The sequence below is a fragment of the Misgurnus anguillicaudatus genome, chromosome 17, assembly GCF_027580225.2.
Source record: "Misgurnus anguillicaudatus chromosome 17, ASM2758022v2, whole genome shotgun sequence".
NCBI classification, from domain to species: domain Eukaryota; kingdom Metazoa; phylum Chordata; class Actinopteri; order Cypriniformes; family Cobitidae; genus Misgurnus; species Misgurnus anguillicaudatus.
The window spans coordinates 9176733-9192597 of record NC_073353.2 but is presented as its reverse complement, the minus strand read 5'-3'; the positions used below and the strand labels follow the sequence as shown (position 1 = coordinate 9192597).

General features: G+C 37.8%; 1 protein-coding gene across 3 annotated transcripts in view; it reads right to left on the bottom strand.

The window, feature by feature from the left end:
* Positions 1-15219, bottom strand: part of akap11 (A kinase (PRKA) anchor protein 11) — a 29891-nt gene extending 14672 nt beyond the window's left edge. For all 3 annotated transcript variants that reach the window (XM_055214819.2, XM_073854951.1, XM_073854952.1), the window contains exons 1-7: positions 15066-15219; positions 10895-10985; positions 10678-10788; positions 5640-5693; positions 5026-5157; positions 4363-4606; positions 43-4222 (exon numbers count right to left, since the gene is read on the bottom strand). In XM_055214819.2, the coding sequence (XP_055070794.2) occupies positions 43-4222; positions 4363-4606; positions 5026-5157; positions 5640-5693; positions 10678-10788; positions 10895-10957 (4784 nt within the window). In that variant the 5' untranslated portion in view covers positions 10958-10985; positions 15066-15219. The remainder of the gene's footprint in view (positions 1-42; positions 4223-4362; positions 4607-5025; positions 5158-5639; positions 5694-10677; positions 10789-10894; positions 10986-15065) is intronic.
* Between the last annotated feature and the right edge of the window lie 646 nt (positions 15220-15865).

Below are 15865 nucleotides of genomic sequence, written 5' to 3'. Positions count from 1 at the left end.
TTATAAGAATGTACAAATATTTCTGTTTATGTGAAATCTTACCCAAGATTAATGGTTTGACAGACGTTGGATAAGGCGGATGTCATAATCTCTGTGGTGAGACTTTCCGCAAAGCTTGCCCCATCATGACCAATCCCACTGTCTGCATTCAAGCTAGTACAGCTGAGTTCCTTTCTGGCTTTCTCGATTGCACCAGACACCATTCCTTCAGCAAATGCAGCTCTCTTATCCAAATCGATGTGAATTCTAGGAATTTCACGTCCGGTGACTGCATCCGAATCTTGTTGCTGTCTTCTTTTCAGTCCCTGGAAACTGCGACGACCATCTCTACTGCAAAACAGGCAATCTCGACCCTGGCAATATCGGCAGGCTTCGTATGCCTCGGCAAGCTTTTCTGTGAAAGAATTGGGTTCTAAACCTCTTCTGTTCCCTGCTGCCGGAAAACATGCTGGCCCGAGTGTCATTTCCAAAGTGTCATCGACAATCTTCCTGGCGTAATGTTCAATCACTTGCATGACGCCATTGTTGCATTTGCCTTCATTCAAGCTGCCAGTGCTATGATAGAGTCTGTTAGTTTCTGCGAAAGGTAAAAGCGAGCAGGAAAATGCACTTTTGATTTGATTTTCTGGCACGTCCTCTACATTTGATTTCCTGTAGAGGCAAGAATCAGTGAGAGATTTTGGAAGTCTAACGGACGACATTCGTAGCTTTCTTGTCACATCACATGTGATGTTGTACGCCAATGACTCTGCAAAGCTTACAAGTTCTACATATTCACTACTACTCACGTCTTGGCCATCTTGATAAGCACATGGTAGGGATTCACAAGAGGATCCATCTGTTCCATGAGAAAGAACAGAATGGGATGATTTGGAAAGGGTGAACTGAGAAGTATCATGGCTGCGGTCGTTGTGTAAACGCCTAGAGGAGTGAAGCCTCAAAGGGGATCTCTGCTTTAGTTTTTGTGCGGCATGAGCCAGGCCTGATTTAATAGATCGATAGGCCAATCGAGTGGCATACTGATCCAGTATGAGCTCCCTGGTGCCTCCCTCTTTCTTGAGCACCTTAATGAGGTATCCTGCATATTCATCAGTGACACTCTCACAGCTTGGATAGTCTGAAGACATCCCACTTGAAGAGTTATGAACAGATGCTTGGACGTCACCAGACCACTGATAGGCCAAACCTCCGAACAGGCCGTCCTCGTAATCTCCACTCTGATGCTTGTCTGCAGAGTTCACAGATCCTCTTTTCATTGTTTTGTGACGACAATGGGTTGAAGTCATCATCCTCTTTACGTCACTGATGACTTCTCCAGCCACTTCCCCAGCATACGTCCACAGTGAATTTAAAGTCTGCTCTGAAAACTGTGCACTGTGCAAAGCAACACTGCCTTTGCTCTCATCACCTACAGGCTTCAAAACATCTCCAAAGCTTAGCGTGTCCATCTCAGTTGCCATGGAAACAATGTGGCACGCTAAACGCTCTGCATAATGAAGTGCACCCCGATCACTCATTTTCTTTTTGACGTTAGGGCTCAATTCTGCTTGGCAGTTTCTAGAGTGAGGGACATCCTCCAGCTGTTCCTCCTCATCATCGTTGCTGCCAGCTTCTTCTGAGAGAGACCGAATGAGCTTTAGCATGAAATCTGTCTTGTCTGAAACTGAGCCTGTTTCTTTAGAGTCTGTGGCAGGAGGGTAATAAGGAGTGGGTGGAGGAGTGGCAGGAGAAAATTCTTTTGCAAGTTTACCTTTGAGTTTCTTAGAGAACTGTTTGATCCGTTTTTCGTTGTACTCATCCAACGGCTGCTGGGGACTTGAGGGTGGAGTGCTTGGGGTTTCAGTTGATTTTGTCCCAGAGTTGCTGCTAAAAATCTCTTCTGCAATTACTTTTCTACTACCACAGGAGGTACTGGGCACTTCTAATGTGTCCTTTCTAACCTCTGAGGCTGGTTTAGAGACTGGACGTATGCTTCTACAGGTTGTGTCACAACAGCTCTTTGATCCCAATTGAAAGGGAATTTGAGAGGGACCTCTCTGAGATTGTGAGCTCTGAGACGGAGCATCATGCAATTTAACAATTCCATGGCTTGGAGTGGATATGTGGGCTGCTATAGTTTTGCTTAAAAAGTCTGCACAATCCTCTACTTTTTTCTTTACTTTTGTTGAAGAATGCATAAGATCAAATGCCTCACCTACAATAGCATCTACCATACTGCCAGAGAAGTTTTGAAAAGTTTTGCCAGTGGAGGGTTTACCAGAATTGCTGTCAATAGATGGATTTCCAGTAATTTCATCACTGTTAGTGTCCTGATTGCTTGGAGGATTTGGCAACGATTCGGTCTGGATTGCTGCTGAGGCATCTAAGGTAAAGGTTGGGGTTTCTGCTTGGCAACATATTGTTATTTTGGGGCTGGTCTGACATATGTGGCCAATACTGGATTTACACTGAGTAAGCTCTTCTGAGTTTTGTACATGGGATATGACTTTGCCAGCTACAGGTACTGGAACACAGCTGGCCATACCTGACACACAATACAAGGCTTTCTTAACTGTGCAACCATCATGTTCTTGGTTTCCAGCATCTGCTAAAGCCTGTGATCCAAGATAGCCAGTTTTGGCACTGCAGGTTTGTGTGACTAGAGAAGTATCCTCAGCACTCACATAGCATATGTTATCCACTGATACACTGATAGCTGCCTGCGTGGTAAAAGTCACATCAGCTTGTGACAGCTCTATAAAAGCCTCTTGAAGAACTGATTCTGACAGGTCAGAGGCATAGGAAGAAACCACTTCCTCATCTTGTTCAAAAGACCAGTCACTTGGTGTAAGAGGTGTGGAGGGATGTGAAAATTGGCAAACCTCCATAATTCCTTCAAACACTAACTCCTCTGCGAGATCTGCTGCAAATCGTGCCACGGTGTTGTTGAAAATCTGCTTTTTCACAAACAGAAACTCTTTGAGGGCTCCAGAAACGGCTTCCCCTACCAGAAAACTGGCCAATCCATTTATGGCACGCTCTTTTAACACATATGCATGACGCATTCCTATCTCATGAAACGCCATTTGAAAAACTGAGGAAGTTAGCCTTGCTGCCAAATGGCAAAGTGTAGTGGTACAAGAGGACACTCCTTTTTGCAAGTCCCTTAAGGCACTTCCAATGCTCATTTCGACCAAGTCTGTAGCAAACTTCTGAATCCCATCTTTAAGAGACTGTGATTGCGATTTGGTGATGCTGACGGTCTCCTGAATGTCTGACAGCTTCATTAGATGTCCGCTAGTGTTTTCGAACTCCTTATGACAGACACAGCTCAAGTTCTTATTGATGTTAAAATCAACAGGGGAGGAGTACCCACAAACAGATCCAAGGATTTCTTTTGACAGGTTGTTGGCAAAGTCGGAGTAAGTTTTGTACAGCGAGCAAAGGTCTTGTGGTTTGCGTAATTCTGAGCTATCACCATCTGCTTTCCAAAAATACTCCAAAGACCCTCCTTCTCCAAGAGGGCTGAATGCGGATGAGCTAACCGGACTGAAGAGTGGCCCGCTTTCATCACAGGGAGTCCTGGCTGGCCGTGGGGAATCTGGTGTGTCAGAGTGAATACTATATGGTGATCCTGGTTTAAGTGGAGTTGGTTTCTTGACATTGGCAGGGAGAGTCCTGTGATCAAACTTGTGAGGGTTCATTGCTCTGGTTGAACACCCCCTTGACACAAATTTACATCCAGAGTTATCACTATGCTTCTTTTCCTCTTTCCCTGGGAGGAGCTGTTCTTTCAAGACCTTAATGTTTGAATCAAAAGACTGGTCTAGTTCATCAAACTGATCAAAGCTGTCGAAAAATTCACTGACTTCTGAGTCAGAATCTTCCACTCCCTCCTTAAAAATGGGGATCTTGGGAATGTCAAGTTTTGCTTTAAGACTTTTCTGATATCCAACTTCATCCAGAAATATAATAGGGCTGGGACTTGAGCAGTCTGACTCATCTGATTCTGTGAGGGATGTGGAGGTAGCACGTCCCTTTGGTGGACCACTAGGTGTGTACACAGTCTCTGAAACTTCAGGCCATGCTGTTGCAGATTCTGAAACATTTGCAGCGTCTTTTTCCTTGCACAATGACTTTTTGTGTATTGAACTTATTATGATGTGAGATCCTGACATTTCTTTTAAGTGGGATGGGAGTGTTTGGGAAGCCACATCTCTTAGGTTCCGCTGACTATGAGCACCTGGAAAATCAGAGGACAGTTCATAAGAACTTGTTGTGAAAAATAAAAGCAAAACTAGTTGAAAGGTGAAAAAAATATATAATTAAAAACCCAAATTTAAAACATAAAATCTGCCCAAACAATTTTCATTAATAAATTACCTGTAACTTCCTCTTCAAGATGCTCAAAAGCAGTAACAAAGTCCTCTTCAATAGAAGAAACAGACTGATTGGTATCATCGTCTTCAGCCTGACATGCTTCCGATGTGCCCCTCTGCAGAACCTGTAACTCCATGGCATACCTTATGCCAGCTGTGTATCGAGCCAACAACCCCAGCATGGTGGAAACACTAATCTGAGAAGTGGAGCTATGCCTCAATATACACAAGGCTCTTGACAAGCTGGCCTGAAGTTGAAAGAAAATGTAAGATTACATTCAAACAATAATCCAGTAATCAAATCAACTGTTTAGATAACATATCCACAACCTTTACGCCATGGCTGTCATAAACATATTGTTATGTTATTCTGGGTAATAAACATAATTCACAAAAGGTCCGCAATCTGCCAAGCCCTCATTTGATTTAATTCCTTTAGAAGTGATTTTGGACTTTGCACAGCACTTTCTCCAGCCACGTGTGAAAGAAAACATGTCACCTCTTGTTATGTCTAAAACCTCTGTGGTTTGAGGTAATGTTCAATATGAGTGTCATAGTTGCACAACTCCAACAAAAAAACTTTAAAACAGAGAAACCTAGTTTCAATGAAACACACTCACAAAACATCTCCCAAACACGCATGTTACACTCGAAACGCTCCAAATACCTGAGAAATGTTATCTTTTCTCTCAAAAGGTCTTTTGGGGTCTTTAAGGAGCAGAATCTCTTCATCTTTAAGGGTATGTACATGTAGTGATCTAAGTAACTCCATCATCTCAGTGGAAAGAGACGTCAGAGCCTGTGGGCATTAAAAAACAATGACATTAGAACAAAATCTCTGTTTCCGGTAACTTTTGTTATTGATGAGTAAAATCTGTTTCTTCTGTGTTATTCTGGCTACCTGACCAGTAACAATCATGTACTTACTACAGTGTTCACTGTGAATGTTTTACAATAAAGATATATTTCACAAGTTGGCATTAACATGTAATCGATAGGGAATGAGATAAAGCATAATTGGCGTGCTGTCAGAGGGGAGGACTCCGAGCTCGGAATTTTAGCCCAAACCCAGAGTACTCCGCCCTCTTTAACTGGGATAGATGAAACTGGAGTGAAGGAGATATGCTGCAAAAAACTCACGGGACAGAGGTGAGGGACGCCTATTTAAAGGCACCTCTTCGCGTTGATTGGTTGGATCACATGACCATGGTCCTCCCGAACTTAGTTAAATAAACTTTATATAAAATTAAACTGAATAAATAAATGGATAGAGGTACTTGCCTGTAGAGTTAAATTCTCCCCATCAGCAACACTAGGTAAACACACATAATGTATCTATGAAGGAAAAAGGGCACAGTTATGCCTATTATTACGTTTCTGTACAAGTTCTTTAATAACTTGTGTTCAGTTAGCTCTGCATTTTCAGTGCAAAGGTCATGGATTTGATTTCTAAGAAACACACACTGATAAAAAATTTACCCTGAATAAAGAGTGCCTTGATTGTACCTCTAAAGGGCCGTTCACATTATAACTATAACGATAACAATATAGTTTTTATATTAAAGAGAATAACTATAATGATAAAGATACAATGAACAATATCATTGGGATCACTTCTGAGCGATAACCCATTGACAGCCAATCATTTCATTTCATTTTATTGTTTATTTTTACAGGGACAATGCACAATTAAATGTAATTGCACCAGAGTTAGCTTAAAAGCTAATTTACATCTGCTGTCCCTGGGCAGGTAAACAAATAAAATAACATGCAACATTACATATACACCACATAAAAAAGCCTTTTTAAAATAGTACAATGATGGTAGTCCCTTGGTTTTTTGTCTAATACTTTCAGAATTTGTTTATGGAGCGAGTACACCGGCTTAAAGGATTAGTCAATTTTCTCAAAAGAAAAATCCAGACAATCCACTCACCACCACGCCATCCAAAATGTTGATGTCTTTCTTTGTTCAGTCGAGAAGAAATTATGTTTTTTGAGGAAAACATTGCAGGATTTTTCTCATTTTAATGGACTTTAATAGACACTAACAATTAACACTTAACACATAACAGTTTTTTTCGGCGGAGTTTTAAAGGACTATAAACAATCCCAAACGAGGCATAAGGGTCTTATCTGGCAAAACGATTGTCATTTTTGACAAGAAAAATTATAAATATACACTTTTAAAGCACAACTTCTCGTCTAAATCTGGTCGTGATGCGCCAGCTTGACCCCACGCAATACGTCATGACGTCAAGAGGTCACAGAAGACGAACGCGAAACTCCGCCCGAGGACCGTTCCTACGTTGTTGTATGCCAACTGATACTAATTAATGTCTTTGTGTCAGTTTATTGTTTACAAATGTCCGCAAATGTGCGTTTTATATATGTAACACGTGACCTCCCTACGTCACTACGCATTTACGTTAGGTCGCGCTGGACCGGATCTAGACGAAAAGTTGTCGTTTAAAAGAGCATATTTGTTATTTTTCTTGTCAAAAATGACAATTGTTTTGCTAGATAAGACCCTTATGCCTCATTTGGGATTGTTTATAGTCATTTGAAACTCCGTTGAAAAAAACTGTTAAGTGTTGAGTTAAGTATTAAATGTTGGGTTCTATTAAAGTCCATTAAAATGAGAAAAATCCTGCAATGTTTAACTCAAAAAACATAATTTCTTCTCGACTGAACAAAGAAAGACATCAACATTTTGGATGACATGGTGGTGAGTGGATTGTCTGGATTTTTCTTTTAGGAAAGTGGAATATTCCTTCAAGTGTGGTTGCACCTGCCTGTGACCAAGTTGTTATACAATACGACAAATGAGGGAGAATCAAAGTAATGTACAAAAAGTAATGCAGCTGATTGAGAAAGTTGGTGCCTAATGTTTTTAAAATTATTCAAATTCAATTTAACATTATTTATAACCCTTCTTACTTGCATTTTAAAAGACAAGTGTTGATCTATTATTATTCCTAAATATTTAACATGTGTCACAGGTTTGATTGCTTCACCGTTCAGTATGATATCTGGATTCAGAGTTCTGTTTCCGTGCCGTAAAATACAACCAAACTGTTTTGCTTACGTTAAGAGACAAACAGGACTCATTTAACCAATCTGAGACCTTCAACATTGCAGATGACAGTTTGCTTGCAGCTAATTCTTTAGCTGTTTTATCAAATCTGTTTTAACTTCCAAGTGCACACGCATTTGAAAAGACAGATGATACTGTGGAGAAGCTCATTGCTGAGGTCATTGTGATGCCATTGAAGGTACATGATATGCGCAAGTACTGCGCCTCGCAAGCGAATTAGCATAAAGTTATCATTATCGTCCAGTGGTGTGAACGCTATATAGTTATCATTATAAGGAACGTTATAGTTATGTGAACAGCCCTTATGTCACTTTGGATAAAAGCATCTGCCAAATTCATAAGGGTGAATATAAAGTGCCATAGGGATGACATATTTTTGTAGACCAACCCGGAAGTTAGCGAAACGCTAGTTATTAGTTCCTAGTTACTAGTTCACACAATCATTTTTCCCTTAAATCTTTGGATTATTGCAAAACAATATGTTCCGTTTTTAACAAAAGTTAAAAATAAATGCTTACACATTCTGCCCAACAAGATAATATTCACAGATGAGATGAACACAACTTTTATTAATTTTGAAGTCTAAATACATATACTATAAATTAAAAGCTAACATTAGGATACAAGCTTCAAGCATCCTCTTATGGGAATCCTCGCTCCACAATGTAAAGTTCATAACCGTTAAAACACAAAGAGAATAGATACATCAATAGTGAATTGCACCCATCCAATGGCTTACTGAGACTTTGTAAAATCAGATCTTTAAAATAGCCTACAGTTATCGTGTGTGTGCGTTTGAATGATGCGCTTCATCCGTCCGCTTCACCTGTGCATTATCCCAGTTGCGAGTACAGTGTTTCCGTGATCTTAAATATCTTTAAATGTGCCTTTGTTCCTTCACATGAAGCTATCGAGTGTATTAATAAGCCTTTGCATATAGTGCATGAAAACGTTTATAATGCTTTTATAATACTTTGTCCTTTTAATTGCTTGTCAGTAACAACCACGGGTAACGCACAATATCAGAATAGAGGGTATGCACGTGACGTCACCTTCGGCGAAAGTGACTGCAGTTATGCCCACTGAGTGGCAAAAGACAGAGCGTCAGCATTTCTGTACAGTGTGAAATCGGGGAAAACGCATCTAAATGGGAAAAATCTGTTGTGCGATAGACTGGAATAACAGATTTAACAAGAATTCGGAGCTATTGTTTTACAGGCTGCCAAAAAACACCGTAACAAGATCGTTCATGCCAACGTCCACAGACCACAGGTGGGTTGATAAGTTGCTAGGGTCACTATCAAGCAGAGGTTTTACTTTCTACTTAAACTTATTTTTTTAAAGTATTTTTATTTTATCCGTGTTTTTCTTTTACATACATTCATTTCAAAGAATATTATCATAAGTTTACCGATTCTTATACTGGTGCATCAGTGCATCCCTAATGAAAACTTTTATGTCAGTGGATGCAGCAAAATCACGATCAAAATTGACCAGAAACTCACCTACAAATTTATGTTTCTACCCGTTCCTAACGGATTTCCCATTCAAGTTAGTTTTTGTAAAAGCTTACAATTTTCCCTATTCAGTCAATAACGTCATTACAGAGGTAAGCCAGAGCACTAAAACAAATCTTTTCATTAGTAATATGCGTTGCTGGACTTCATTTGGACTTTAAATTGAGTTTTCTCAATGTTTGATCATTTTTGCACTCTTAAGTTCCAGATCTTCAAATCGTTGTATCTTGGCCAAATATGGTCCTATCCTAACAAACCATAAATCAATGGAAAGCTTATTTATATAGTCATTGATCAAAAAAAAAAAACTTTTACGACTGGTTTGGTGGTCCAGGGTCACAAATGCTAACTAGTTTCCAGGTTTTGCCTACAAAAATGCATCATCCGTGTGGCACCCTATATAATTGCAGGTACATTTTGTGACCAAAGTCACATATCAAATGGTTATATTTAAAAAAAAAAATAAAAAGGATCACAACACCACAACAATTCAATATTTTCTATAAACAATTTCTAGCTGAATTTTCTGTTGGCTAAATTAGTCAGTAGCTAAGTTTCTATCCAAAGTTGCGTATTAAACTTGCACCCAAAATTGGAATATCGCATAAAACATTTGGGAATAAAGCAGCGTTCCATCCAGCTGAAGAGAACAAACTTCCTTCAAAACTGGCATTAAATCTGCATAAGAAAAGCAGGTGAAGTCATTTACTAATTTTTGTGTATAATAAATTATTTGCGCTTCATGCTTTTGGTGGTAGATGCTGTTTGAGAATGCAGTCAAGTAAGACAGTTCTGCAAAGTAATTTTACCAAACCATTTCGACAACAAACTTTGTCTATTAATTTTAGAACATCCAAAACAGCATTTGCCAACAGTTTGCTGGTTAGTATTCGCGATGTCACAACTTTTTATGTGAATCTAGGGATTTCTGTACTTAAAGTGTTTCCATTGTAGTTTATGTGCATCGCGCATCTTCCATACAACGTTTTTATGCAATATCCTAAAATAAGATGGAAACATAGCTAGTGTCAATTCTGTTACAGTCAAACTATGTAACTCTGGCACAGCAACAGTGTTAACAGTAACAGAATTGACACAAACTAATTTAAACAACATGAAATTATAACTTTTAGCTACATAACACACATTTCACAGAAAATATTATACGGTTATTACCTGTAACATCTTGTGATCCATAACAACGAGTACCGAATTATCAAAATAAAAAATACTGTATAAACATTTAAAAAACGCAGAAAACAGTAATGGCTGTATATAAACACCAAATGTACCTTATATAATAATCACCCATAAATGTAATGCAAATGTTCTGTGCTTCTGTATTTAACTGATAAAACAAAATGCAACCTCAAAACAAAAACAACAAGCCACAGTTGCATCTGCAGACTGCCATTTTCAAACTCGCCCAAGCCTTGTAACATAGAGTTATGTGTGTATAAAGGTAAGATAAAACAATCTCACCGCTAAAATGTCCTAGTTGAGTCTAACCACTATCTTATCAGCAGTACAGTCTCTGCTGTAATGAAGGCTTTCAAAATCACTCAGCTTAAAAAAGAGGTCATAGATTTAAACTGACACATTTGTCTACTTAATTATTCCATTAGATGTTGAAACCCTTGTTAGATTTTGCACATAAACTTCCATACACGTATAACGGAATTCGGAAAGATTATGAAGTCCCTACTTCTGAAAGACACTGTGTTTCCTTAGTATGTAGATCCACTGATACATTGCACAGCTCCTTTTTGTACTTCAACAGGCTCTTTGAGCAAGGGTTCGTGCCCTCACGGATTATCTGATCAAATGAACAAAGTTTGTGAGAAACACAAATGTAACAAAACTGTTTGTTTAGAAAAAGTACAGATATTAGTACAGAGAAAACCATAGTGACAACATCATACCTCTTTCCTAATAGTGGCACGGCTCTTTAGCGGGACCCCTTTAATACGTGCACATGCGTCCATGATGTCTTGATGGGGGGGCTCTCCTTTCCTTTGGAAGTGAAAAACATTTGTTGAAATATATTACAAATATACTGTAAACAAATTGGTCCCGTCTCTAATATAAACAAGAAAGCTAAAGTTGTGAGCTGTTCTTAAAACTTTGCCTTTTTTGTGTAAATCTGTATATTTTGATCATTTGATTTGATTCTTGATTTATTGGAAAATACAGGCGTTACATCTGTTCCAGTAAATCATACAGGGAATTTACTTTGTATAAGGTGAAATACATCACTGTTAACATTTATTTTTGACTCCATCAAACAGCCTATTGTTGTCAGGTTATCTTGGGCCATCTATGCGTGTGAGGTAGGTGTATATGATGGAAAACGTAGGCCTGGGACTGTAGGTTTGCCCAATATGAGCCTGTTATCATATTCTCACGTAGCCTGAAGCGACACACTGTGCTACAGCAATACCTGACATAAGATCTTATCTAGGCATTGCAAATGCATATGTGAAAATGAATTGTGCTCTGTGAAACATTATCTGATGAAGCACAGAATATGAAACAAGTGTCACATGCAGAGAAAATCTGCTTAGAAGTACAAGTTGTACAATGTGTTCATCTGTTATTGTGGTTTAATAATTAATACATGGAAGTTTAAAGCTTAAAAGGTAAACTCTTCTGTGTATGACTGGGCAGAGTGATTTTAATATGTCATTTGTTTATGGCTGGAAAAACAAGTTTGGTGAAGGACTGTTAAGCTAACTTTACATGACTGGCACTGAATTAATGTTACTTTTCCAATGCTAAATGACAAAGTGGGCTTTCAAAATGATAAACAATCTTTATTTAAAAGCTTTAGTGATCAAAGGAGCAAATAAACATTTGCATTTGCAATGTGACAATTTCAGGACAAGCACATTAAACATACAAGTCTTGTTACATTAGTGTGAAGCAATTCTAGTGTGATGGATGTGACATTTATTAGTCAAAAATTAAAATATAATTTTTTTAGAGAAGGGATGTCAAAAGATTAATCGCATCCGAAATAAAAGTTTGTGTTTACATAACATAAGTGTGTGTGATGTGTAATTATTATGTATATATATATATATATATATAAATACACACACATTCATGGATATATTTAAGAAATATTTGCATTTATATACTGTATACATTTATATTATATAGAAATATAAATATTTTATATATAAATATAACCAATTTTTCTTAAATATATACATGACTGTGTGTGTTTTTATATATAAATAATAATTATACACACTACACACACATGTTATGTAAACACAAACTTTTATTTTGGATGCGATTAATCTTTTGACAGCCCTAATTTATTACCAATCAGGGCTCAACATAAAGGACTGCCCGGTGGCCCGGGCAAGCGTGAGAGACGTTCGGGCCAGTATAAAGTATTGTCACTAGCCCGATTGGGCCAGTGCTTCAGCCTCAGTCACTAAAATATATTTTTATCAATGTATATTATTTAACATCTTGGAAGCAGACATTTACTTGGTTAAAACACGACAAAAGAAACAATTTGCTGTCAGTTTACAGGTAAAGCTGAAAAGTTGGGAGCCTTTTTTCGTTGGAACATGTCTGTTGTATATGTATACAATAAAATTTGACTTTTGAATTTTTATTTTTGAATGTGACACTGACATTTTTTTATTGGGGCCAGTGAAAATTTTGGCAGGGCAAGTGAAAACCTGAACCACTAGCCCAACCGGGCCAGTATAAATAAACTACTTCCGTTAAGCCCTGCCAATATATTAAACATCTTTATATATTCTTTAATTTTCCAAGACATCGGAAAAATATCAGTCTATACTCATGTTTTCAATTAGGGCTGGCAAAAAAAAATCGATTTTTTTTTTATGTGGTCGATTCAAAATCGATTCTCAAAGGCCACGAATCGATTTGTTTTTTTAATGAAATAACCTGATTCTGTTTGATCAAGGAATGTGATTGTTTTGACTTTTTTCAGCATACATTTTTCATCTTGCATCAAAATTGTATTGTATTTAAAGGTGCAGTGTGTACATTTTAGAGGCATCTAGTGGGGAGGTTGCGAATTGCAACCAACGGCTCAGTCCACTGCTCACCTCTTGCTTTAAAAACACATAGAGAAGCTACGGTAGCTGCCACCGGACAAACATTTAATCGCCAGAGACAACTTAGTAAAAAAGTTTGTCCGTTAAGAGCTTCTGTAAAACATGGCGGCACAAAATGGCGACTTCCATGTAAGGAGACCCTTGGTGTATGTAGATAAAAATGTCTCATTCTAAGGTAATAAATACATAATGGTTGATTTTAAAAGGTCTTTATATACCCCTGATAATATAGTTTTAATATAGTTATATTATTTTGCATTTCTGTCAAGAGATCCTTATAAAATTTACACATTGCACCTTTAACATAATTGTATGCATTTGAAAATTACAAAATGTGTACCTAAAATAAAAGAGTTGAATATACAGGTTTGTGGCTCTTAATTTCTTTTTATTAATTTACACACTTGTAAACTTAACTTCACTGTTATTTTTTATAAATATAGTATTTGTATTAAATCTATATTCATTGAGTCGAATAGAGAATTGAGCATAAAAACCGAACATCTATTCAGAGAATCGGAATCGAAAGAAGAATCGGAACGATTTTACAGCTTGTGAATTGGAATCAAATCGATCTGGAACATCTGAATTGATACCCAGCCCTGTTTTCAATTTTAGATAGGAAATATACACATGTTATGGGATGTGATGAAAAGGACAAGTTTTTTTTACTAGAATTTTTGTGAATTAAACGGGATGGCTCTTCAAAGAACAATATAATTTTTAATGTGCATATTTATGAGGAAGAAACAATGTTATGAAAGCTGCACTTACCTACTATGTAAAATACTTTTTTTTTTTAAGTTTGAACACTTAAACAGAGACCTTGCATTGTATGAGCCACTTAATGTTGACATCTGAGATATCAGTTTGGTTATAAACTTTTGGTAAAAATGTATATTTTCATTGGTAAGGGTGACATTTGTATGGAATTTCTCTGTTGGCTTTTTAATTAACATTTCGTAAATTATACTAGCAAAATGACAGTTATACAATTTTTTTTTTTTTTTTTGGGGGGGGGGTCAAATCAGGATAACTGTTCAAAGCAGCATAGTACACTAGGTTTATTTCTTCTTGCCCAGATCACTACTAATCATTTTTTTTCTACTGCTATTCTGTCTAAAGTGTTTACATCTGAACACATGCTGAACTAGGTCATACTTTGATGCATTTCAGCATAACTGCATGTGGGTGGGAAACTACAAAGGTAAACATGTAGAGATTCAGTACACATAAAAGTTCACGCCCATCTTTTATACCAGAAAAGTTACCATTATACGAGGAAATTACCATTACAATGAGAAACTGATTTAGTAGCACCATATGTTGAAACCATCAGCAGGGAGAGACGGAGGGTCAAATGATTTCCTGAAATAAACAGATGTTTATGGGATCACTGCATATTCCCATCTAAGAAAGGGGAGTGGCAATGGTCACTGTTTACTGTGCAATACAGACGCAAAATGTCATTTTTGTTATCACCCTGATTTTCATACGCATCGTTTGAACGACCTCCCTTACTGCTTAAAATGTATGAAAATTCAATTTTTACATATTTTAGAGATCTGACAGTCTCCGGTTTACATGCTAAACAACAATCCATTTGATTAACTTAAATATTTGCTTCACAGTTAATCTGCAGTCATGTTTGTTTTTATAATTGATGCACATTATTTGGGTGATTCATTCATCTTCGTTTTTAGAAAACGTCACACACTGCTGCATGGTAAACGACTGAAAACCAAATAATAACGCGTTTCAAAACACAACGACAGACGATCATTTGCAATACGTGTTTATTTTCGTGCAGTTAATGCTAAAGCCTGATGATGTCATTACAGACGCAGCTGGCTCGTGCATTCGCATCAGGCCTGTGGAGGACATCAAATGAAACGTGATCGACAGAGAACATCCGATTGATTTTAACTGATTTGTGATATGTGATGTTTGCTGGCGAATGACATTAAAATAAAAAGATCTGAAGTCTCACCTTGTAGTGACAGAGCCGTGAAGCGGGCAGAGCTAGCTGCTCTTGCGTCCCGTCATTTCATGAAAACAAGACGAGCAGGCGAAAATAATCAAACACCGAGCGACTGAGCGCAGAGTCACTGATCGATGGACTTGGGAGCAGGGATCATATGGCAGTGATGGGCAGTATTTCAGATACATTGATTTAAAATACGTATTTGAAACACACAATACTATTTTCTATTTTAAATGCTTTTGGAAACATTTGTTTGTATTTTGTATTTATGTATTTTAAATCCATTTAAATATTTTTGTATTTTCAAAATGTCAGTTAACTTCATCAGGCACATTCCCTCAATCCCAACATGCACGTGAGCTGCAGCTGTACAACTTTGTACTTTGTCTTTCTCTTAATCACCCATATGGACAAGTACATTTAACGCTATATAGGTGTTTTTAAGGTGGGTAACAGCGCCACCAACTGCATAATAGCGCACATGAGGATTAGCGGAATTTTCCGTTATTGGGGGGGAAGTATTGCCTCTTAATTGATGAGGTAACAGTTGATGTTGGTCACCTCTTCACCGCTCTTTACCACTGAAGGCATTTTTGCTGTCGATCAGGTCACCATGGCATGACGCTTTTATGTTGTGACATCATAATGCCCAGCGCTCCAGTCAGTCATCGCGTGTGGAACAGCACGAGTCTTTCATGTGTCCCAGTTGAATTGTGCTCCTGACGCTGGTGGATTTCTCCTCTTAAAGGTATCTAGGTGTAGCGGTACGGCACCGAGTGGGTACTAGAATTGATTAAAAATTACCA